Source organism: Colossoma macropomum, unplaced genomic scaffold (assembly GCF_904425465.1).
Source record: "Colossoma macropomum unplaced genomic scaffold, Colossoma_macropomum, whole genome shotgun sequence".
Classification (NCBI taxonomy): domain Eukaryota; kingdom Metazoa; phylum Chordata; class Actinopteri; order Characiformes; family Serrasalmidae; genus Colossoma; species Colossoma macropomum.
In genome coordinates this window covers 21,753,730-21,777,390 of record NW_023494794.1, presented here as the reverse complement: position 1 = coordinate 21,777,390, position 23,661 = coordinate 21,753,730, and the positions used below count along the sequence as shown (strand labels likewise).

Genomic DNA, 23,661 nt, shown 5'->3' with positions numbered 1-23,661 from the left:
TAGCAAGGGTACATCCCCTTCTATACCCACCCCAAATACCTTGTGCTTGCTCTTTTAATATCTGGAGTACAATCAATAACACAAGCGTAGCAAGCTAGCTAGCTCACATTGATTCTTTAAAACAAATGTTTCACAAATGCCCTTTAGTTTTTTCCAGATCTATTCAATGAAGCCATTCAAATACTTTGTTTGGACAATTAAGAGAATAGAGGTGTGGCTTTTTGGCCAATAGGATGTCGTATTAAGGTTTAGTTTACCAAGTCTGGCCAGCTGTTTACAACTTGATGTTTAAAAACACAACAGTGGTCTTGGTTATATGTTCATTACTGTCCATAATATGGGAGCAAGGTTGTTTTTTTCCAGCTGTGTGCTCAGGTCACAGCACAGAAATGGAAAAGAAAGCAGCTTCAGACAGACTTATTCTGTCAGTGACTTTTTGGAATAACTGTGGACGAAGTTCATAGCATTGCTCAGTGATGAATACATGTATTTATGTATTTTTAATGTTATTGTTTCTTGTTGTGGGTAACAGACATCCTTTTCGCACGATTTTTGGTGGGCATGACTGCACATTGTTTAGCTCAAGTACAAATCCGAAAGCTAGTTTCTTCTCGACCATAGCTGCCAGTTCTTTCCACATTGCTTTTACTCTGGCTGTGTTGTTGCAGCTGTGAATGAAAGGCCACGTACAGGTACTGGTACCCCATTGTCAACTTCTATTGCTTGAGCAGTGATATCTTCTAAAGCTAATGTATTTTCTGTCTTAACTGAATGTTTTTCTCTGGTTCTCTGCGCTCACAATGGACATCTACATGCCTAATTGAAGTTTTTTGGGGAACTTTTATGCGATGATAACCTACATTACAATCATAGGGCTAACGACAGACGTGTTCTTCATCAGACAGTGTTGACGATCGCCCTCTACTTTAAGCTCCACCTTCAGGAGGCATTGGACTAATTTAGAAATTTCACACTCATTTTGTTCCCACCCTAATAAATCTACATTCCCACCCACATTTAGAGCAAAATTTCTCATGGTTGTCCCCAGACAAGTGTTCTCAGTATGAGATCACGTATGGCTTTATGGGAGACTAAGTTAGCAGGTGGAAATCGGCCATAATTATGATATAAAAAGTAAAAACTGAGTTGAATCCTGACCTCAGAATTGAAAGTTGTATCATACCTGCATATACAGTCGTATAGAAACGTTTACTTGCTTTGTTGTTTTTCTAAGTGCAAATATGTTAACACATCCTCTACAGAGAACACACTGCATTAACATATGTTCACTGGAAAATTGACAAAACTCGCCATTTGACTAGGTGTATTCAAACGTTGGCATATGACTGTATATCTTTTATTTTCATACCCCTTTTTTAAATGCTAATATGTAGTTATGTAGTGTGAGGAATTGAACTGTGGACCCATATACAGGTAGTCTGAGGGGTTAACAAACCTCCATCTTTTTGTTTCTCTCACAGCTACTAAGGAAGAGGCACATAGGGAACGACATCGTAACGATAGTCTTCCAGGAGCCCGGCGCGCTGCCGTTCACACCCAAAGCCATCCGTTCCCACTTCCAGCACGTCTTCATCATTGTCCAGGTTCACGAGCCCTGCACGGAAAACACCTATTACAGGTACGAAAGAGCAGATAGTAATGCATACCAGAGCTGTGTAGAGCAGCCTAAAGCTACACACAAGAAGTGTTGTCAATTCACTTAAATAATGACTCAAGTAAAAGTTCTCAAATACTGAGGAACGTACAGAACTGCAGTGGGACTTCTTAGCACATCCATCATGCACTAAGCGTAGAAACTGACGTTTTTAGAGCACTGAACAACTGCATGGATCATAAAAATCACGTATTTAGTAGATTCTTCTTAACTGGGTAGGTTTTTAAGGTTTTGATCTTTTGCTGATGGTCCAAGAGACCATAAGTGGTCAAGCTTTTTTGGGTGTAGTGCTGCGCATGTGAAATAAAGAAAATAAAGAAATAAAGAAGAGAAATATGGATGATGGAATATGGTTTCAGAGGATAAGGAATGTGGAATATGGTTTTGAACAGTGTCACTACTGAGTCATCTGTTCCAACCTCAGAAAAATTAAATATTATGATATATATTGTGTGTTAAAGCATTGTAATGTGATATTATTGGCATTTTGCCCATTCTTACACACTTAAAAACAAGGGTTCTTTAGTAAAGGCAGGGGTTATATACAGAACTATGAACACTGAAATGGTGCTTTGTATGGTTAAATTTTTTCTCATAAAAAAATGAGATAGAGAACCTCTTCTACATGGTTCTTTAACAACCTTTTGAAAGATGGTTTGGTATATTTCCATATTGTTACAAGTAGAGGGCTGATATCAGTGGAAAATGCTTGATCAGATATTGGACCATAAAAGGAATGATTCACAAATCTAGCCTAAAATATCACAGAATTGCTCAAACCACTGCCAAAATACAGCGAATTAAAGTTAGTCATGTTTTAACATCAGTAACCACATCATAGCATCACGTAATAACAGTAAAGGTGGGAAGTAGTGGGCAAGTCGTTTTAGTATGATGTATAAAAACAGTCATATGCAAAAGTTTGAACACCCTGGTCAAATTACATATGAAATAAGTTAACACATCCTGTACAAGAAACAAGCACAAATATTCCTGCAAATTTTAGTGCATAAAATATAAAATGTGCCATAATTTTTGCACAGGGTACATTTTATGTTCATTTTCAATTCCAATATTTTAAGTTCAACAAATAAACAATCACTGGTGCACTAAAATGTGCTGAAGTATGTTCTCTGCAGTGTTCACTTATTTTTTGCTAAGCAAAAATCAACAAAACATGTAATTTGATCAGCACTTGTATATATTATATAAATATTTCATTTTACTGATAGGTAGTTTTTACCGAGTAAATCTGTATCATGATTGGAAAAGAAACAGTGGTATTGGGTCATCTCTATTGATAAATCATACAACATGTTTGGTGCTATATAGACCCCTTTAAGCTAAGAATGTAGGCCTAATGCTCTGCATGCCTGACTCTCTTTCTCTCTCTCTTTGTTAGAGTCGCTGTAACTCGCTCGAAGGACATCCCTCTGTTCGGCCCTCTCTTCCCCAAAGGCGCCCGTTTCCCGCGCTCTCCAGCCTTCCGTGACTTCCTGCTGGCCAAGGCCATCAACGCAGAGAATGCGGCCGAGAAGTCAGAGAAGTTCCGCTCCATGGCCACACGAACGCGGCAGGAGTACCTGAAGGACCTGGCGGAGAATTACGTCACCACCACGCCCATCGACTCTTCCACCAAGTTCCCCCTGCTGTCGCTGGGTGGCAAGCGCAAGGACAAGCTGAAGGGGGCCAAGGGGGCGGAGCTCCATAGCGCAGGGGCCCTGGTCTGGGCTGTCTGCGGCACTCAGGAAAACGGCGGGCCGAAGCTGCCCTGCCTGCTGGGCGTTTCTGCCGAATCAGTGGTGCTGATTGAGCGCTTCACAAAGAGGGTGGTCTTCAACTGCTCCTGCCGTGATGTGATTGGCTGGAAGGCAGTGACTGAGGCGGGGGCTAAGGGCGGTCCTTGCCTAGACATCTTTTACGAGAGGGGGGAGGCAGTGTCCATCACAGTGCTGGACAGTCAGGCGGAGGATATTAAAGAGGTGGTGCAGAGACTTGAGGTGAGAATTAATAGTCATTCGTCAGTGATGGTACTGAAGTTACAGTATGTCATTCCTCAGCTTCATATCTCCTGTCCTGGGGATCTACCAACCTGCAGAGTTTATTTCCAACCCTAATCTAATATACAGGATCCAGTTAACAATGAGCGTCAAAACTCGCCAGGGCAGTCGATCATCGCTACCAGAGCTAGGCACCCCTCAGATAAATTAAACCTACACATTTTCATTATTTTATTCTAGTATGACATGTTCTTTTTTAATTGTATTGACAGTGAGCATTCTAGCCCATCAGAGCAGACCTAATTATATCTGTGAAATAAGAAAAATACATGCCTGTAGTTTTTAGTTTATTTCTGTTTGATGTAATGGCCATGCCTGTTTAAACTCTACAAGTATTGTAATAATACTCTCATTTCATTCTTAAGTATTGTTTGGAAACAAATTGGATAAATTCCTGAACCGTCCAATGGAATATTATCCAGTCAGATTTTTTTTCTCTGTGGTATCTGGGTAGATACAGCCAAGTGAGCTCTCCCATTGTTTAGGGCCTGTTTGACGGCCTAACATGTCAGATTAACTACCAGCATAATTAGGAAGTGACAACAGAATCGGCCAGTCACATTTTAATTTGCAATTTAAAGAGAAAAAACTGCACTCTAGGCCCTTTGGAAATTCTACATACGTCACCTTCTGTGAATATGAGCAGTAGAATGACCAATGTCTTTCATTCAGATGTTAGAAAGAGAAAACTGCGGTGGCAGCTCTGTCAGGGCTCTTTATCGAGTTGCTGTAAAACTACCTAAAGGTAAAATGTAAGTTAATTTGTCTATTACAAGCTTCACATAAAACATGGAATGTCTTTTACAACCTTCAGATATTCATGCTTAATACAGAAATAACTAAAAAATGTTTGTTTTAATAACTCTTAGCCTAGCACTTCCCATAGGGGTGCTACATGAGAATTAACATTGTTTTTTGTTTTCCTTGGTTTTGTGGCCAAAACTGATGGACTATCCTGAACAGTCACGGTTCACCATTGCATATTGATGATGTTTTTTAATTAATTTTTTGTCAGTCAACATGTAATTAGCCCCTTAATGTTATGGTGTGTTGTTCAATTATGCATTTCAAGCACTTAAGCACTAGGGCCCATATGCAAGCCCACACTTAAGTTCTTCACTCTCAAAGGTACATAACTCATGTAACATTATTAGTTTGATAGTGCTTACTAAATAATTTATAGCAGTAACTGAATAACAAGCCTAGGGTTCAAGAGGGTTACGACTGCATGACTAATATTATACCAGTTGATATGATATAAAATGTATACAAAAATTAAAAAAGATGAAGAACCTTTTAAAACCCCAGACTTAGAACATCCAAAGTTTAGAGTAATCACCTAGAAGTTCCTGTCCAAGTTATTTCAAGTTATTCTAAGTTATATTAAGTGAGGAATGAAAGTCTGGGCCTGCCCTTCAGTTACTAACTAATATTAAACTTAAACCTAGGAGTTGATCTAAGACAAACTAGTAACATCTTCATTTTGCTGAACATGAGTCAGCCATAATGTCTGAGCACATGTAGTCTAACAGCCCTGTCCTATGCTGCAGCTGGTGACACGGGGCTGCGAGGCGCGGGAGGTGACCCCTCTGCGGGACAGCGTGGGTCAGCCAGGCTTCCTGATGAGCGAGGAGGGCTTTGTGACGGATCTGCAGCGGTTCTGCTATGCAGAGAGCGACGGGCTGCAGAAGGGGGCGCGTGTGGTACGCCTCTGCGGCCAGCCGCTGGTACACCTCAGCCAAGAGGAGAGGAGCAGGCTGCTGCGCACTGCCCCTAAAATCCACATCACCGTCATCCCACCCGATGAGAACGGCAAACCACGCAGGTAAGAGAGAAATTAGTTGTGTCTAATAACAACTACAACAACAACCATAACTCACGGTAAAATCAGTGTAATGCACAGCCTCAATAGGCGTACTGATTTATATCATGTGTCAACCACGAAACGTGGGTGTGATTTTAGAGATATCTTTTATCCCTCATATAAATAATGCTGCCAAAGTTAGTTAGTTCTGTCATTTCTGTTCATTCATTTCTGTTCACATCCAGTTCAAGGTCCTTCTCCTGACTTTCAAGGCCCTGAATGGTCTAGCGTTCCCATAATTAGCTGACCTCCTTATCCCCTGTACTCCTGCTTGTGCTCTGAGGTCCTCTGATGCGGGCCTCTTGGTGGTCCCTGCCTTTTAATGCTCCACTAATGGGGGCAGATCTTTTAGTGTGATGGCACCTAAACTATCGAACTCTCTTCCTTTTTCTCTCTGCAACTGCTCCACCCTGTCTTCCTTCAGAGTTAACCTCAAAACCTTCCTGTTTTCTCAGCTTTTTCATTCTTTTTCCTCTCTCCCAACTATGGGTTTGTTAAAGGTGCATAGAAATTGAACTTTTTATTGTTATTATTATTATTAGTAGTAGTAGAAGTAGTAGTAGTAGTATTCAAGAAATATTGCTAAGTAAGTGAGCAAATTTACAGGCAAAATTGATTACTGTTATGCTGGACTTCCTATGAAAAAAATGCAGCCAGCATGGCGCTTAGCAAAAACAAGAAAGCAAACTCATATCAGCCGTTTTGAAAGAGCTACACTTGTAATCTATAGCTTTTAGGATACATTTAACATTATTTTGCTTTCTTTTTTAAAGGCTTTAAATGACCTGCATGCCTCACAGAATATCTGTTCATGTATCAACACGTGATCTTAGATCTGCAGATACTGACCTTTCTAAATACCATCTGTAAAGTACAGAAAAGGTGGCAAGATCTCTTATACTTTTAAACTGTGAAAGTCATTACCATCCACAATTAGCCAGTTACATTCTGTTCACACTTTTAAGAAGCGTCTGCAAACAGTCTTTTTAACTGAGCTTTTATTTTACATTATAATGCACACCAATGGCTTTTAAATGCTTAAAATAATGAATCAGGATTGATCGTATTAGTTTGTGTACTTAATCACAATTAATCGCTTTAATTTGGCCCATAGCTATATGGGTGGACAAAGTAAGATTTATCAGGAGGAATTAGTTTACGCATTAACTTTGATACCACTAGTCATTTTACTTTATTTTGTTTAATTTTGTTACTGTTTTTATCGTGTTTTTATTTTCTTTTTTTAAACTTACTTTTTCACTGCAAATCACTTTGAGCTGCTACATGGATGAAAGGTATTTTATGAATAATACGTTAGTATAATTAAATTATTATTCAGTTTACATTCTATATTAACCGATTCATGTCTGCAGTTGGGCTTCATTATTATTAGTGGCGCATTTCACACCACTAGTTATTTTACTTTATTTAATTTTATTGATATTTTTATCTTTTTATTTTATCTTGCATATTTTTGCTTTTATTTTTTAAGCTTTTTCAGTGGAAAGCACTTCAAGCAGCTACATGGATCCATTAAGATTCTGGAATAATAACAAAATAATAGTAATAGTCTGAGCTTCAGACTTTGTCCTCTTTGTTTTTTTATATTTTAAAAAGTGACAAACACGTGGTGAAAAAGTAGAAACTTTTTATCACCTTCAGATCATAATAAAATAATCTCTTCTGCTCAAAAACACACATGTGGTATTGACTCAACTTTAGAATCTGCAATTTTCACCAACTTCTCCACTTTCTCTGCAAATTAAAACGTGCTTTTGTTATTGCCGGTGAAAGCAGTGACTTCTGAGGGTTACAAAGAAAGAACTGTACAGCAATTAGATTGTGGAAGCCCAACATAATTATAATAGAGAAAATTACTTTGTGAAAGAACCATAAATGACAGTGTTAATGACAGTGCAGTGCAAAAGAGAAGCTACTGAAATCATCTTTACTACAGTGTGTCATAATGCAGGAATCAGTGAAGTAACCTCAGAACAATAGAATTTCAGAAGGCGGGAAGGAGAGTGGAAGAGAAAGACTGTGTGCACCTACAGGATGGAGTGATGGATTCCTCTGTGAAAGTGGAAGAGTAGATTTTGGAGGACGGAGACATGATTGATGGCTTTGGGGGGGACCCTGAAGCAACAAAATTGGAGGAGTACAGTTCAGGAAGGAGGGAGAGGCAGATAGAGAGAGAGAGAGATCGAGAGAGAAAGCGAGAGAGAGATGTAGAGGCAGGTGAAGTGAGTGATGGAGTGGATCAGACTTGAGAATAGATAGACGGCTGGATGGATGAGAGAGGAGGAGGGGGTCGGTGCAAGGCGTATTAATTTTGTGGTGGAAGAGTGATTTGGATATGATGACAGATGAGAGAGAGAGAGAGAGAACGAGAGGAAAAGAGAGAAGGGGAGAGAGGGAGGGGGAAGAGAGAAAGAGGGGGAGAGAGAGAGAGAGAAAGAGAGGGTAGAGAGAAAGGGAGAGAGAGAGGAGGGGGGAAGAGAGAAAGAGAGAGGGGAGAAAGAGGGAAAGAGAGAGAGAGAAAGGGAGGAAAAGACAGAGAAGGGGAGAGAGGGAGAGAGGGGTAAAGAGAGAATGAGAGAGAGAAAGAGAGAGGGGAGAGAGAAAGGGAGGAAAAGACAGAGAAGGGGAGAGAGGGGGAGGGGGAAAGAGAGAAAGAGAGGGGGAGAGAGAGAAAGGGAGAGAGGGGAAGAGAAAGAAAGAAAGAAAGAAAGAAAGAGGGAGGAAGAGAGAGAGAAACAGAGAGACGTTTTGTTGATTTTATAAGTGAAAATAAATGAACATCCTCTACAGCAAACACACTAAAATATGGCATTTTCAGCTAATTTTAGTGCAGTATCTATTTAAAGTATTGGGGAAGAAATCTCTAAAATAAATAATGTACCATAACTTTTGCACCTCCCACATTTTATTGTAATATGTTAAATAATCAGTAATTATGCATTAAAATGTGTTTTCTGTAGGAGGTGTGTTTATTTTTACTTATTTTTACTTCACCAGAACATGTTATTTAAATTGGGACACCCAAACTTTAGCATACAGGTGTAGTTATTGACATTTGATATTGAATGACACAAGTTTTTGATACATATGAATGTAGTAGTCATCTGGGTGGTCCCATATATATATTGAGTTTCAGTATGCAGCCCTAGTTACAATATTGTGTTCACCACTATTAAAAGGGACACAGCTTTCGCACAAATCGTGGTGCTTTATTTTCCAGCTGTTGTCGGCCACAGCCACGCCGTATGTACACCGCATAGTTTCTCTTTGACAACTCGCGATTTGACTCAGCTCACGTCTCTCCTTCCTCTGCCCACACAAACATATACACACACCCCTTGGGCGGTTCCTAGCCGCGCCCTCTACAATGAGAATCCATAGCAAATGAACCAAGCGCAATAAATATACCGATACAATGCGTTATGTTGCAGTACAGTATGAAATGCTGTATTGTTTCACCCCTAATTACTTGTTGGGTCCATCAGGCTGTTTCTTACTCAGTGAGAGACCAGAAGGAGAATTTCAAATACGTATTATTAGCATGTAGTCATTGCCAGTTCATTGAGACGATCAATTGTAATTTGTACATTTTTTTATTTATTTATAATCGAGTAATCGTTACTGCTCTGACTGTACATTTAGAGTGTTCCGAGAGTGAATGTGCTGAACATGGACGTGACTCTCGGGACAAAAAGTGAGAATCTGGACACCGTGAATGAGTGAGAAATGGATGTGTCGGGGGTGACGAGCAAAAGGATGGACAGATAGAGTGAGAGAGGAAGGAGGGAGAGGTGGGGAGCAGATGGAGGGAAGGACTTGGAGGAGGAGAAAAGAGGCAGGGGTCAGTCCCCATTCTATTGTTAATGCTGTTGTTTAAACCAGCCTTCCACCAGCTGGACAACCACTAATCAATTCTTCTAATGATGCCTAACAGTGTGTACCGAGGCCCACCACACATGGAGAGAGAGAGAGAGAGAGAAAGAGAGACAGAGAGAGGCTGCAGTAAAAGTCTTCCGTTGTTGGGCAGATGGACAGGCCTAATGCAGTCCTCCCGGTGCAGCGTTTGTGAATTACTAAACCTGACGAAACAGTGACAGTCGGGATAAAAATAGCAGCACGCTGCCAGCGGCGCAAGCAAGAGTTTGACTATCCTTCCGAGTAATGCCTCATTAGGGTGGATAAATGTTGAAATATTTGGCAACCTGACTGATTTTGCAAACAGACAAAAACGTCCGTTAGCGTTTGAGTGGCAGTGAACACACACTCTTCCTCTATTACAAACAATACGTCGCCTGTTTTAGCTTGTAAATATAGTTCCTCCTGTCAGTGCCTTTATTTTCACTGACCTTGTTTTCAATATCTTGAATTCGAATTTATTTTGATTTACTTTTTCAACCCCCAACACTACAAAGATCTGTCCAGAAATATCCAGACAGCTACTTTAACGCGCACAGAGAAGCATTCAGTTGCGCGCAGAAAGTTTGTATAATCTCCATAAAAAAGCATTGACAATAGAATGGGATGCTCTGAAGCAGCCAGTTTTCAGTTTTAATGTCATGGTATGAAACCCAATGATAATCATATTGTTAGAATATTTAATCATTCTGATAACCGAGTACATGTACCTTCTTTTTAAAAAAGTCAACACAGAAGTAAATAACCAGCTGCTACAACTTTCCTGCAAAGCACACATCAATATAGGCAAACTATGCAGCATGTTTAGTGACTTGCTAGTCAGGCAGTTTGTTTATTTGTTTATTTATTTATTTATTCATTTAGTTAGTTGATTTGTTTGTGTCGAAACAGAAGATGCTCATTGAAGTTCTATTAATACAATACAAGTGGTGATATTCTTTAGATTTTAACTTGCGTTGTAAACATTTTCAGTAATTCGCAATAAAAAAAGTGATAATTTTGGTCACTGATGATCGTGATAGAAAATTTTCACCCCATACTGCACACTGTGGTATTCTTGCCTTGATTTGACTGGTCTTGTAAGTATTAGGCATTGATATCTGCAAAAAGAAATGCTGTATCTGATATTAGAGAGAAGAAACAAATGAATCTGATCCAATCATGTAACAAATCTGTCCTGAAATAGCGCACACATTGTGTGATGTGATGTTGTTAACTGTGTATTTCATGTGGGGTAGCTAAGTGTAGTTTCAGCATGATAACCTACTTTCAGATGCTCATCTCAAGTCAAGATTCATTTAAGGATAGCTCATTTCATGAAATTTAAAAAAAAAAAATGTAGGGGAGAATATGAAGCTTAATCCACTGTTTCTTGTCTTGGATCCTTCACTGGATTACTGACAACTTCCATTCAATTTTTGTATGGAAATCAATAATTATGGAGCACGTCCATCTGGAACAGATGCTTTTTATAAAGTATGGGAGCCTTTTTTGGAAAATATAGATGTAAACATATTCATATAAAGGATAGACTGATAACACCCATCATGAACGATACTGCACTGCATTATTTGATTGTAATTTCCTAGAAACATAGAGAACACTTTTAGTTTTTTTTGTTTTTGTTTTTCCTTATTTTTCTCTGCGTCAGAATGGCTTTTAAATATTTTATCTAATCTTTGTATGCAGTGTTTCTAATGCCAGTGATGTCTTCTCAATACAATATATGTACTTTACAAAATAACTCATTTTTAAAGCTAATTGGTTATTAAAGAACAAATATCAAATCAATATCACTATTGGACATTAAAGGTTTCAATATCTGTAGAAAAATAGTAATAATATAATTGGAAAAAAGTGGTATCATGCCATCACAAGCCAAACCTCTACCTATTTTGAGAGAATCGGATGGGTTTTGCCAAGAACCACCTACATTCACAGAAAAGGGCCATTTGACTGACATACAAAACAACCAACCACAGATGGTTGTTTTTGACTGAAACTTTTCAGTCCAGCTACTAAATTTTACTAATTTATAGCTTGTTGTGGTCACGCTGCTCAGAGCAAGCAACTGTTTGCTAGCTAGCTAGCATTTAGCTCTATAAACAGATGTTTATTTCTCGTCACATTGATTAAAATCAGTGCACTTTAATACAGACAGTCTGAGTGTAATTGACAAAACCCTGTCCATTGTAACGTGTGTATGTTTTTGTTTACAGGAGTTTCTCCGAGCTCTACCAGAAGTCCATCCAGGATGCGGAGAGCAAGTCCGGCGAGGGGCAGTCGGGCGAGGCCTGGGTGCTGGATGAGCGGGAGGTGCAGGAAGAGCAGCAGGAGCATGAGGAGATTAAGGAGCTGGAAGAGGAGGAGCGGGAGCAGGGAGAGGGGGAGGAGTCAGTCAGCGTAACCAGGCCGGACGGGAGAGAAGCAGAGACGGAGGAGGAGGAGAGTGGGGAGGTGGGACAGGGGGGTTCCACCTGCCTCCTGTCCCCGCCCAGCCTGCCTCTGCTGCGTGCCACCTCTCTACAGGACAGTCCCCTGCCCCAGGGTCTGGAGGTCACCCCCACAGCCCTCATACGCAGCTACTCACTGGAGAGACACCCACCCTACGAGGACATCTTTGACGGGTATGGATGTACACGCACTTCTGCATAGTTCTTCTATTAGTGAAATGATTATAGATCAAAAATAAAGGTGCAAAATGAAACCGAAAAGGTTCTTTGGAGTGATGCTATAGAGCCACTTTTGGTTCTGTACCGACCCTTTCAATGAATGGTTTTTAAAGAACCATTTTTGATCTTGAGATAAAAGATTGGAAGTTTAAACAGGCCTGGGTACGTAATAAAAATTCCAAAAGGTTTTTCCAAGCAAGCTCCTTGGAATCTTTATTTTTAAGGGTGTAGGCTATTCTTAAATCCAGCCAATGCTATTTAAGAATTTAATCAATGCATCATCTTTAATAATCACATTCATTTTGATGTGTTTAGAGCAAGATCTAGCACTCTAACATGATCTTCTCAGTTGATTCTGATCAATGCTCTGGCTGTTCCCTGAAAACCATTCAAAATATATTTGTTACTTATACAGTTTGAAAGAGGACACTGACAAACATTACACTGTCTGATTCAGTCATTATGAAAGTGTAATAATTTACATATGAATGACCTTTTTAAACAAGCAGTCATATGAATAGGAATATACTTCACACTTCAGTCGCCTCCTGTCTCAAATCAATAATAACCGTTTCCATAGTGACGTGAATTGCACTCTGAATGTGTGTGTACTCTCACTCAGAAACTATCACAGTGCATTCAATAGTAAGCCAACATAGGGTTCTTTTATACATAATGATAACACACAGAATCAAATTCCACATTCTGATCAGTTTTACTATGACCGACATAGATATACAGGCTCACCAGCTACTCTGGGGGCAGATGATAATCAGTTAAAGGAGAAGTAATCGGAGTTACATCTAAATAGTACAGCAAATCAACAATAATAACTCTGATAACTTCTAACGACGAGCCCAGGGGTCGCCAGCATGTGGCTCTTTTACTGCCCTGTTTCGGCTCCACAGCAGAATTAGATTTTTAGGTAAAAATAGAATAATCCTCCTTTGCAGTAAATAATAAGACATGAATTGTCTTAAACACTGGAGTTAATGTATAACTGCTGATTCACCCTTTAACCCTGAAGGTTGGCGCGCAGACTGTTGGTCACATAGCAATGCAGGCGAAGAGAAAGATTTAAGATGAACATCAATAAGTTAAAGACGAAGGGACTTATTTGCATTTATAAGCACTCCAGCTGGTTTTCTGATGTGTTTAATCTGTAATGAGAAACTGTTAAACACTAAAAAGTGGCGAGGCTAAAGTCGGCTTCTCGTTTGCCAGCTTCTAGTTTAAATTTTCCCGTTCCATCTTAAATAGTGTGTGCTACACCTGTTATGGTGGAATGTGACTTCAGCCTCTTTAAAAATTAAAAGTTAAGAGAGATTTTGCAAGAAAATGTTCCACTTTTTAAGGGAAGGTTTCCTGCTGGAGATGCGAGAAAAGCGACTATAGCTGAGCTAAAGCTTAAAGCAGAGCAAAGTAAGTCTATATAGGAAGGGATTACATTTACATTCAGTTAACATTTTGCGTTAGCAGATTTGAATCTAAGCTTTTCTTTGGATGCCAAAAATTACAAACAAAAATGTTGTATAGATCGAAAGTTTAGAACCTTCACTTTCCTCTTGTTTTAGTTAGCTGTGAGTTTGAAATAACAATAATGTCCTGTTACAGCACACTTTTGTTAATACCAGCTATAACAGTGACATCTAAGGCTACATTCACGTTACAAGCCTCATTGCTTTTTTACTCAAATCCGCTGCCTCTGACACAACGGTTCACACTCATTTAGTTAAGTGATTCAAATCTGTCATTAATGTGAACAAACCGCCATTCTGAAATGACCCGCATGCGCACATCCTACTCAGCAATGTCACGTGAATGAATCACGTGCGTCACGTGCATCAGCAAACAAACTAACGAGCAGAACGAGCCTTCGCTGCAAAGATAATTAACTCTGATCAGCTCTCAGTTGTTCATTATTAGAGCGAGACGAATGCGAAAAGGGTGAGATGTGTTGCTTTTTCACCGTTTACAGGCTTTAACTTCTGTTCGGCGCTGCTGCCATGGTAACGCTAAATGATGGTGCACAGGCAGTGGGAAAGAAGCACATGAATTCCAATCTGAACGTTCACAAAAAGGTCGCATGGCCATGAATTGGATACGTGTGCAATCTAGGACCACATATGAAAGTGGCTCAGGTCGGATTTGAAAAGATCAGATATGTGTGTCCACGCAGCCCCGAAAACATCAGATCTGAGTCACATTAGGGCAAAAAATCAGGTTGTGCCGCTTCAACCTGGTAATGTGAACGTAGCCTAAGGGTACAAACATTATATATATATATAACCTTCCAGTCTTTTGCTGGTAATGGAGTCTGCAATATCTGCAAGCCTCATCTTACATTTATTTATTATTATGTACTATTATTCTGTAACACACTATGAAACTAACATGTATGTAGTTACATCAGAGTGAGGAATTGGAGTGTGGGCAACATACAAACCATTGGAGTTTAAAAGGCTAAAAACAGCAGTGTATTTATTTATTTCGTTGCACATTTTCTTGACTATGTGGAAAAAATGAGATTCTGGGAAGCCTCAAACACAAAATTGAAAATAGGACATGCAAAATTTCTGATAGGGTTAAACATGAAATTCTCCGTGTTCCACTGAAAGTCATATTTAGTGCAGGAGCTTGCTCAAAGTAGGTCTTAGAAACCAATCTTCCATGCACAAAAATAGCTGGTTTCCCACATATAGCAAGTGTTACAGTATGCATGCTCCTCTTGCTGAGCTGCTGCAGCAGTTTCCTCTGACTCAAACGACCTGCAATGAAGGAAAACAGAAACAATACAAAGTGTAAAGAAATAGCCTCCATCCTACACAGGATGCAAGTATTAGACCCTTCCTCCCAGCAGACCTACACCTTCATATAGCCCGCTCTTTTATAGATAAGCTTCAGTTCGAACACTCAGCGCTCACTTTAGCACGAAAGCAAAGCAAACGTTCTTGTTCAATCATCACGTTGAGGTTTTCAGTGAGAGGTGTGTGTATGTGTCACTCTGAGGTTACACAACTGCTGTACTCAGCCCTGCTCTTCCTGTATTTTAATGAAGGTTTGAGTAGTTGCACATGAATCATGTATTAAAGTGATAGATCGCCAAACGCTCAGGTTTACATAATTCTCACTTAATGTCTAATATACAAACCTCAGTTGCAAAAAAAGTGATTGTTTATTTCATTTAAATTTGTTATGATTTGATGTGATATGATTTTATAAATTTGATGTTCCAAAAAAGTTGGGACCATACGGGGCCTTCGTTGTCTTATTTATCTTCATAATGAAGTACACATTTTCAGTAGGAGATGGGTCTGGACTGAAGACAGGCCAGGGTAGCACCTGTGTCTGATTACTCAGCAGAATGTGGTTAGTCATGGTCATGTTGAAATAAGCATTGACGTCCCTGAAAAAGAAATCTAGGAGGCATAATATGTTGCCCATTATTACACCCCCATACCATGACAGATACTGGCTTTGCACTGGTAACAATCTGGATGATCCTTTCTTCTTTGGCCAGAGAACACAGCGCCTGTGATTTCCATAAATAATCTGAAAGGTTGACTCTTCAGACCACAGCACACATTACCGCCATGCATCAGTCCATTTCAGATGAGCTGGAACCCAGAGAAGTCGGCGGTGTTTCTCCGCTGTGCATAGTACAATCTTAACTTGCATTTGTGGACATAACGTCCTTCGGCCTTATCCTTTTGAGAATTCTTTGAATCTTTTGATGACATGATGCATGGATGGCAAAATACCTAAAATCCTTTGTTCACTAAGGTACATTGTTCTTGAACTGTTGGATGATTGGCTGATGCAGTTTTTTGTGGCAAAGTGGTGAGCCTCCACCCATTTTTGCTCATGAAGGACCCTGAAATATTGCCAAACCTGATCGCATAACCTGCTTAAGATATTTTTTGAACATCTCACAGCATTCCTGGTTCCTTAAATTGCCCTTTGAAACATGTTTGTTTCTTTAGTTTTGTACTGGAGTTAAGAGGCTAATGTCACACATAGCAAAATAAATTTGTGACATATCTTGCCTGTGGTGGCCCAAACTGGGGAAGCTAAGAAGTAATAGAAAGTTAAACCGACAAATGAACGTTGTGCAGAGTGTTCATCATCACACACTTACCTCAAACCGTATGTTAAGTAATGTCAACTACAGCTTATGTGGTTTGGACATTGAATGACATATGATTATCTCTAAAAATGGACAAAATAACACTGCAGAACTAAAAACAGTACTAACGCGGCACCTTGTATAGATAACAGTGTGATATAGAGTGTCAGAAGCCACATGAGCAAGTCTGCTTGAGATTACTTAACAGCTGGACACGGTTTGAGGTTAGCTTGTGATAATTTATTCAGTTGGCAGCGTGCTAATTTCTGCAGTTTAAGCTTCCATTACTTGTTACCCACATTAGCCTCATAGCTCCAGAGCAAAACTAAAAAAGCAAACTTTAGACACCAAACATGTCTTGGCTGACATTTAGGATGAGGTGCAAATTAGTTTTTTTTTTTTCAGCCAAACTATGACTGACTAAGAGAGACAGCTAGATGCTATAATACTGGTGGTTAAAAGGTTCTGCACTGCAGTTAATACATTATATTTTCAAGCCAGCTTCTGGAGAGCAGAGACACGTTTGACCCTAATCATATAGTAATGCTCTTTCCTGGCTCAAAACGTCCACAGCTCCAAAGACCATGTAATCGTTTTAGATCCTCTGTGAGGTCTAGATTGGAAATGAACAGATTCCAAGTGAAACAGCAGCCTAATTTGTGTGTGTGTGTGTGTGTGTGTGTGTGTGTGTGTGTGTGTGTGTCTGTGCCAGTCATGTGTACGATAACGTTGGGCTGAAGGTGAATAGGCACATCTACGAGAACCCTGGAGAGCTGAAAGACGCCACCCCTGACCTTATACTGGCAGTCAAACCGAAAGTGCCTCTGGAGGAGGAAGGACAGGTCAGAACATACACACATACACATGCATGGGAGGGGGGGTTGTCTCACTCAGATCTGGAGCTATGTACAGTACTGTGCAAAAGTCAGTCAAATGTCTAATGTCCAGTCAAAACTGCTATTTAGTACAAGTTATTTATATTTTAGTGTCAGGGAAAAACAAAATGACTATATTTAAATTAATATTTTAATATTCCAATATTTAGTGTATCCACCTTTTGCATTTATTGTAACATTTATTCTTTTCAGGAGTCTTTAATTTTTTGAAGAAATCTGCAGGAGTATTTTTCCACACCTCCAAAGTTCAGTCTGGTTGCATTGGTTACCAAGTAATACCAAATACATTTAATGATGTCAAGGTCTGGACTCTGGGTTGGTCAGTCCATTGTTCTGAGAACAATGGCAGCTACACATCCTTTCAGGCTTATAGCGTTGGGTAGTATTCTCACACTGGAAGGATAGAAAGATGTTTTTTCATATCTGAAGTAAAATTGAAGCATGATTTTCTCCTCTCTCTCAAAGATGAAAGCTTTAAGTGCTGTTTATCTGACGGGCGCAGTTTTGCTGGTCTGCCAGGTCTTGTTGTTAAGAGTCTCATTTTCTCTGTATCTTTTAATCATTTTTTTCAACTCTAGTTTTGGAAATTCCATTTTTTCTTTTTCCTTTGATTTTGTTTTCCTTATTGATTATACGTAATCTCCTCAGAAATATCACCTGAGAAATAAAAATGGCACAATGGCTGTTTTTTGGAAATTAAATAAATTAAGGGTGATCTCTGACTTTTGCACAGTGCTGTAGATGTGTGGTGCGTATGCATAATAATCTCCACTGCTGGTCTATGCTGGTCTTGTACTGGTTAGCTAGTCACCCAGCAAGGTGATGCTGGTTGACCAGCATACCAGCATCAAAAATACAACATATCGCTGTTGTCAGATCAAAACCTTGTATCTCCAAAATGGTAACTTTACAGGAGAAGGAAAAAAACTCTACTTTTTATGTAAGTCAATGGAACCAGACTTTTTTCCAAGTAATTTTGGGCCATTTGTTTTGATTTACACACAATATATAGGACCATGGGTATTTTCAGATTATGTCAAAAACTGAAAAACAAAATGGAGATAAGAGGTTTTGTTCCGACAGCAGCGATATGCTGCTTTTGGTGGTGATCAGCCAGGCTGTTTTTTTGTGGCAGGCTAGTTAAGCTCTTTTTCCATCTTACTCCAGGTACAGTCAATCAGCCTAGGCATGATTAATGTCTGAAGTTATCTTTTTTTAGTTTGCAGCTAATGTGTAGCAAACAAGCAGCATTTTGCTAATGAAATGCCTAAATTATCACACATTAGTTTAAAACTGAAATCAATACATTTTATCTTTATTTTTATCTTTTATAGTCTATGTAATCACTTACGTTTACTTTTAAAGCAGACGTAATTCATTTACCTCATTTCTCATAACGGTAGGCAATAGTACGTGAATATTTAGCACAAAGCTCGGAGCAGTTTTTGAAAGCAGAGTTCTACCTGCAGTGTTTTTACCTCCCACATGTGGACCATGGCGTAGATCAGATCATGTAAATGATCTATATTTGGGAGCTGATTCAGTCAAGACTGCAAAGTTCGCAGATATTTTAACCTTCCGAACGCACTCACTAGTTCTCCCACTCTTTCCTTCTCGTTCTCCATCTCGCTCCCTTTCTCCCACCCCCACTCCATCTCTGTTTTCATCCATCACCCCATAACCCTAGAGCCCTCTCTCTTGTTCGCTCTCCCCCTCTTTCCTGTTTTCTCCCACCTTTGTAGCCCTTTATCTCTCCCTTTATATCCCCAAAGAGTGTTACTCACCATAATAGTCAATATTTAGCACCTTCAGTGTATGACTATGAGAAATGCTAATTCTCTCTCTCTCTCTCAAGATTGGAGTGGATGAAGGGGGTGAGGAGAGGCCATCGGGGAGTGACGTACTGCTCCGCTCAGCGTGTATGGAGAGAGCTGAGAGGAACTCCAGAGCGCTGAGTCTTCATAACTCCATCACAAAGAGTGAGTGCTGCTGTAGCCTGAATCATCTCCCCCCACACATTCAGAATGGGCTTATGCAATAAAGGCCCCTAAAGCCTATGGGCTACTAAGAGACGACATATATGACGTCATTTTATCTTTGTTTCAAATGGTGTCGGGTCATTTTGCCATGCTTTAAGCTTTACCTGTTAGCTTTATTTCCTAAATCGATAGTTGAAATAATGAAATTTATACAGTTTCCTGCCATACTCCTTGTTTTGTGTCTGAAGTTTGCTTCTTTAGTTTTCCGCTGGAGCTATAAAGCTAATGTAGCTAACAAGTAAACTGCAAACTGCATGGCTAAAGCTGCAGTAACACCGAACTTGAGTAAAATCTGCCTAGCGGAAAACCTACTTCACTTGAATGAGAAAGGATGCAAGATCGCGTCAAAGGAATTAGCTTCTTGTAGCGGTTAATAGCGCATTGCCTAGAGTTCGGCCCAAAATGAAATGTACAGTTTCCCCCTTACTCCAAATGTAGTCGGCTAGACAAGACATGTTTGGAGTTTGAAATTTGTTTCATCAGTTTTATGTAATCTTTACGCTAATGCAGCTAAAGTAATAAAAGCCTATACGCAACTATTAGCATTGTGCTAACTGAATGTCTACAAGTTGTTAACTGTATCACACAAAAAAAATGTGTTAAATTCATTTTTAGTTGAGTCTAGGTGAGCTTCAAAGCTGCTGTCCTCCTCTGGTGTTGTTTTGGAGAAAATGTGTAGTTCAGCAAACAGCTAATGCTAGCTAGATAACTAGCGACATTCTGTTGACTGAGGAGCAGTTCCTCCATTTAGTTTTTTTTCTAGAAGATACCACAGCTTGCCCTCTTGCTTTCTAATGGCTCACACTTCCAAGACTCGCAGATTTGGGGTTAATATTAACCGCTAAATTATTTTTTTGCATTTCCAGGTCCTTAATCATTCAAACGAATTGGCTTTTTCAGCTGTGAAAAAAGCAAACTAGTTAACTAGTTAATGTTAGCCACGCACTATAAACTATACGTCCCCTCCAGAACCACATCACCATCCAAACTCGCCTGATCTTTGCTTCACCTCAGCATAGAACATAGCTCAGCTTTTTTGTGACCTTGGCCTAAATCATCACACACTTGCCAAAAACGATGCACAGTTGTTGCATATTCTCAGATAGACCTGGTTATCATCACTGTTGGAACAAAACGTTGTATCTCCATTTTTGATATTTATCACTTGAAATACCAACTGCCATTTTCGGTTTCATGATGAATGGAGCAGTAGAATAACCCCGAATTTGCTTGGAATAAAACCTCTTTACATTAATTTGCATTGAAAATGATGAGTGTTTTTCCGTATACCTGTGAAGTTATATTCTGGAGATAGAAGGTTTTGTTCTGACAGTGACATTTTGTATGACATACTGTATGACATACTGTCTTATGTAGAAATTTATGAGTACATCACATAGCTAAAAAAGTAGTAGCAGCCATCTTGAAGCATGAAGTTTGTCCATACTTTTTCCGGTTTTGTCCATAAAGTGTTACTTGTTAGCTACATGAATTCATAGCGCCAGTGCAAAACTAAAGAAGCAAACTTCACAGGGGAAAATTCTATGTTTGAATTTTGTCCGAAGTCTAGCTTTAAGCTGTAGTGTTTAACAGTTTTATTAGTGCACACATGACATGATGTGTTACAGTGTAAAAAATAAGTGAAGCAGCTTTCTGAATGTCTGCAGTTCATCAGCCGAAGGTGATGCATGGCGCTTTTACACTGTCCCATTTTTCTCCTACTCCAATGAGCCAGTATAAAACCTGATGATACCCAGCTTCAGCCTGTAAGCCTGGGATTCAGTTCCTCAGGAGCATAGCAGGAGTTTTGGTCTGTGCGTGTGCGGCGCAGTGCAAATGCCCGAAGGCATCGTGAGCAGAAGTGTGGCTGGGGAGAATAGCGCTAGTCGTCGTTAATTGCTGTAAATGGAGCCTCATTCTCTGCGGAGTGGGTCTCTTTTTAAGCCAGAATGGGAGCCTGTGGCCGGACCGGAACAGTGCTGGTAGCTCCCCAAAATCACCACCGTAATCGTAATTAAGCCCAAATCTTTTTATCCTTTTTTTTCTTTTCCCTTTGTGCCCTCAAGAGCTGTTCTCGCCATAAAAAACCTGCTGTATTATCCTCTCTTTACCCATCCCTCCCTCCTTCTCTCTCTTTCTTCATCCCTCCCTCTTTGTCTTCTCCTCTTTCATCGCCATCCCTTTATCTCGTTTACCCACAGTTGTCCCCTGCCCCTCCTCCTCTTCACCCCCCCACGCGTTCCTCCACCCCATATCCAAAATGAAGGGAGGACAGATGGGGGCTGGGTTAGGGCCAGGTGGGGGTAAAGGGGGGCAGAGGGTGTTATCCTCCCCGAAATCAAGAGACTCTCTCTGGGCCATCTGGTCCGTCCCTGGCCCTCGTCTTGTGGGGCGGATGCTCCTCTACAGGCTCCATTTATGGCAGGGCTGCACGATATGAGCAGTATTCTAGTATTGCAATTATACTGTTATATATACATATTGCATTATCACTTGAAATGTATTAAAAGTGCATTTGTGAATTAATAATGTGTTGCAGTTGCAGATTGGTTTATTATTTTGAACAACACATTTGCATTTTGTCAGATTAGAAATATCACAGAACCACTCACTGGGCCTGGGATTGGTCAGGAATCTGATTAAAAGTACTGATAATTAGTTAAAAGGCTCATTTGCAGCTTTTTAGACATCAGTATAGAGAATATTGCACTAATGATTAACAAATGTTATATCACACGGCACTATATTATGGCTTGTTTGCTTAGCCTTTCAGTAAATACTCAGGGCTTTTGTTAAAGGGAACGTATCAGCCTCTCAGCAAGCTCCCCTCTCAGCACTGTGTCTATTGGATCTTAGACATAACAATGTGTAAGTGCCCCCTGGTGGATATGATTGGTCATTGATTAGAGCTTCAGTGTTATTCTCTTTGTTCTGTGCTCTTTCAGCTTTCATCTATTTACAGGAATCTTATGTATGTTGGCTGGTGTGTCCAATTGTCTATTGTATATCTATATTTTATTGTTACTGACAGATGTTTTTTTAATCTTTCAGTTCTTTCAGAAACTACAGATTCATCAGAGGAGGAGTGGCAGTCCATTTCAGACCTGGCTACAGCCTGCAGGAGCATTCTGGAAGCCTTGTCGCGAGAAGGTGTGGAATTAAAAAGGCAAACAATGAACTAAAATGTCCAAAAGTACCCAGACATGCCACCTAATTACTTGAAAGCACGTCCATTGCTGTGCTTGTATAATATCTGTAGAAAAGCTTTGACCAATAGAATGGGATGTTCTGGAGCACACATGAGCCTGAGGTCACCAAGTCTAATGCTAAGCATTGGCTAGAGGGGTATAAAAGTCCCCAGCATTGGGCTGTGGAGCAGTGGAGCTGCATTCTCTGGAGTGATGGAGCTCCATCTAATACCTTTGGGATGAGTTGGAGTGATACAGAACTAATCATCCAACATCAGTACCTGACCTCACTAATGCTCTTGTGGCTGAATGCAATCAAATCTTTACAGCAATATTCCAACATCTAGTGTAAAGCCTTCCCAGAAGAGTAGAGGCTGTTACTGCAACACAAGAGAACAAATTCCTTATTAACACCCCTGATTCCAGAAGAAATGCTGGACAGAAGAGATGATACGTGAGACAATAAGACAGTTTAACAATGAAAAACCGGCGTGTCACTCTCCTTAATGTATTCAGGACTGTTAGACTCTCCTGAGAGAGTATGTGTTTCTTTGTTAGTGATGTTTAGCTGTCGGGGTGACTAACCTGAGTTAGCCTGACTAATACGGCTGAGTAATGGAGTGGAATGCTGTGTTTCAGACCGGAAGGCGGGAGACGGCAGCCAGGCAGCAGCAGACACTGGGACCTTGCCGGGTCAGACAGATGCCAAGCTCAAAGATATTAAAGACAGGTGAGACAGACGTGTACACTGCACATGATTACTGTATATGATGTGACTGCAGCAGTAAGTAATTGGACAATGACAAATTTTGTTTTTTTGGGGTTTTTTACTGCAACATATTGGACTTGAAACAGTGACTATGTGACTATATAGAATCTCAGCCTTCTTTTAAAGATATGTACATTAGTAGTTGAAGGATATACAGTTGCATGCAAAAGTTTGGGCACCTGTGTTCGCATTTTGATTTTGAAGTAAAAAAGATAATACTTCCTTTATAGAGAACACACCTCTACATTTTAATGCACATTTACAGTTTATTTGCTGAATTTAACATAAAAATAAAACATAAACTGTGGCCTGTGCTACAAGTTAAAAATAATAATACAATAGTAAAGTATTTTATGTTCTGTTCTAGTTGATTTTCTAAGTGAAAATATATAAATATTCTGTACAGAGAACAAACTTTTCTCACATTTTTTCGCAC

At 39.8% G+C, this 23,661-nt stretch overlaps 1 protein-coding gene across 5 annotated transcripts in view; it reads left to right on the top strand.

The window, feature by feature from the left end:
• Positions 1 to 23,661, top strand: part of zmp:0000001168 (signal-induced proliferation-associated protein 1) — a 107,972-nt gene that overhangs the window by 66,243 nt on the left and 18,068 nt on the right. For all 5 annotated transcript variants that reach the window (XR_005007761.1, XM_036580581.1, XM_036580580.1 and 2 more), the window contains exons 7-14: positions 1,482 to 1,639; positions 3,078 to 3,675; positions 5,286 to 5,560; positions 11,755 to 12,162; positions 17,046 to 17,175; positions 19,085 to 19,208; positions 22,320 to 22,418; positions 23,096 to 23,186. Coding sequence is in view for 4 of the 5 variants with exons in the window: in XM_036580581.1 (XP_036436474.1) it covers positions 1,482 to 1,639; positions 3,078 to 3,675; positions 5,286 to 5,560; positions 11,755 to 12,162; positions 17,046 to 17,175; positions 19,085 to 19,208; positions 22,320 to 22,418; positions 23,096 to 23,186 (1,883 nt within the window). In the remaining variant the exon portion in view is untranslated. The remainder of the gene's footprint in view (positions 1 to 1,481; positions 1,640 to 3,077; positions 3,676 to 5,285; positions 5,561 to 11,754; positions 12,163 to 17,045; positions 17,176 to 19,084; positions 19,209 to 22,319; positions 22,419 to 23,095; positions 23,187 to 23,661) is intronic.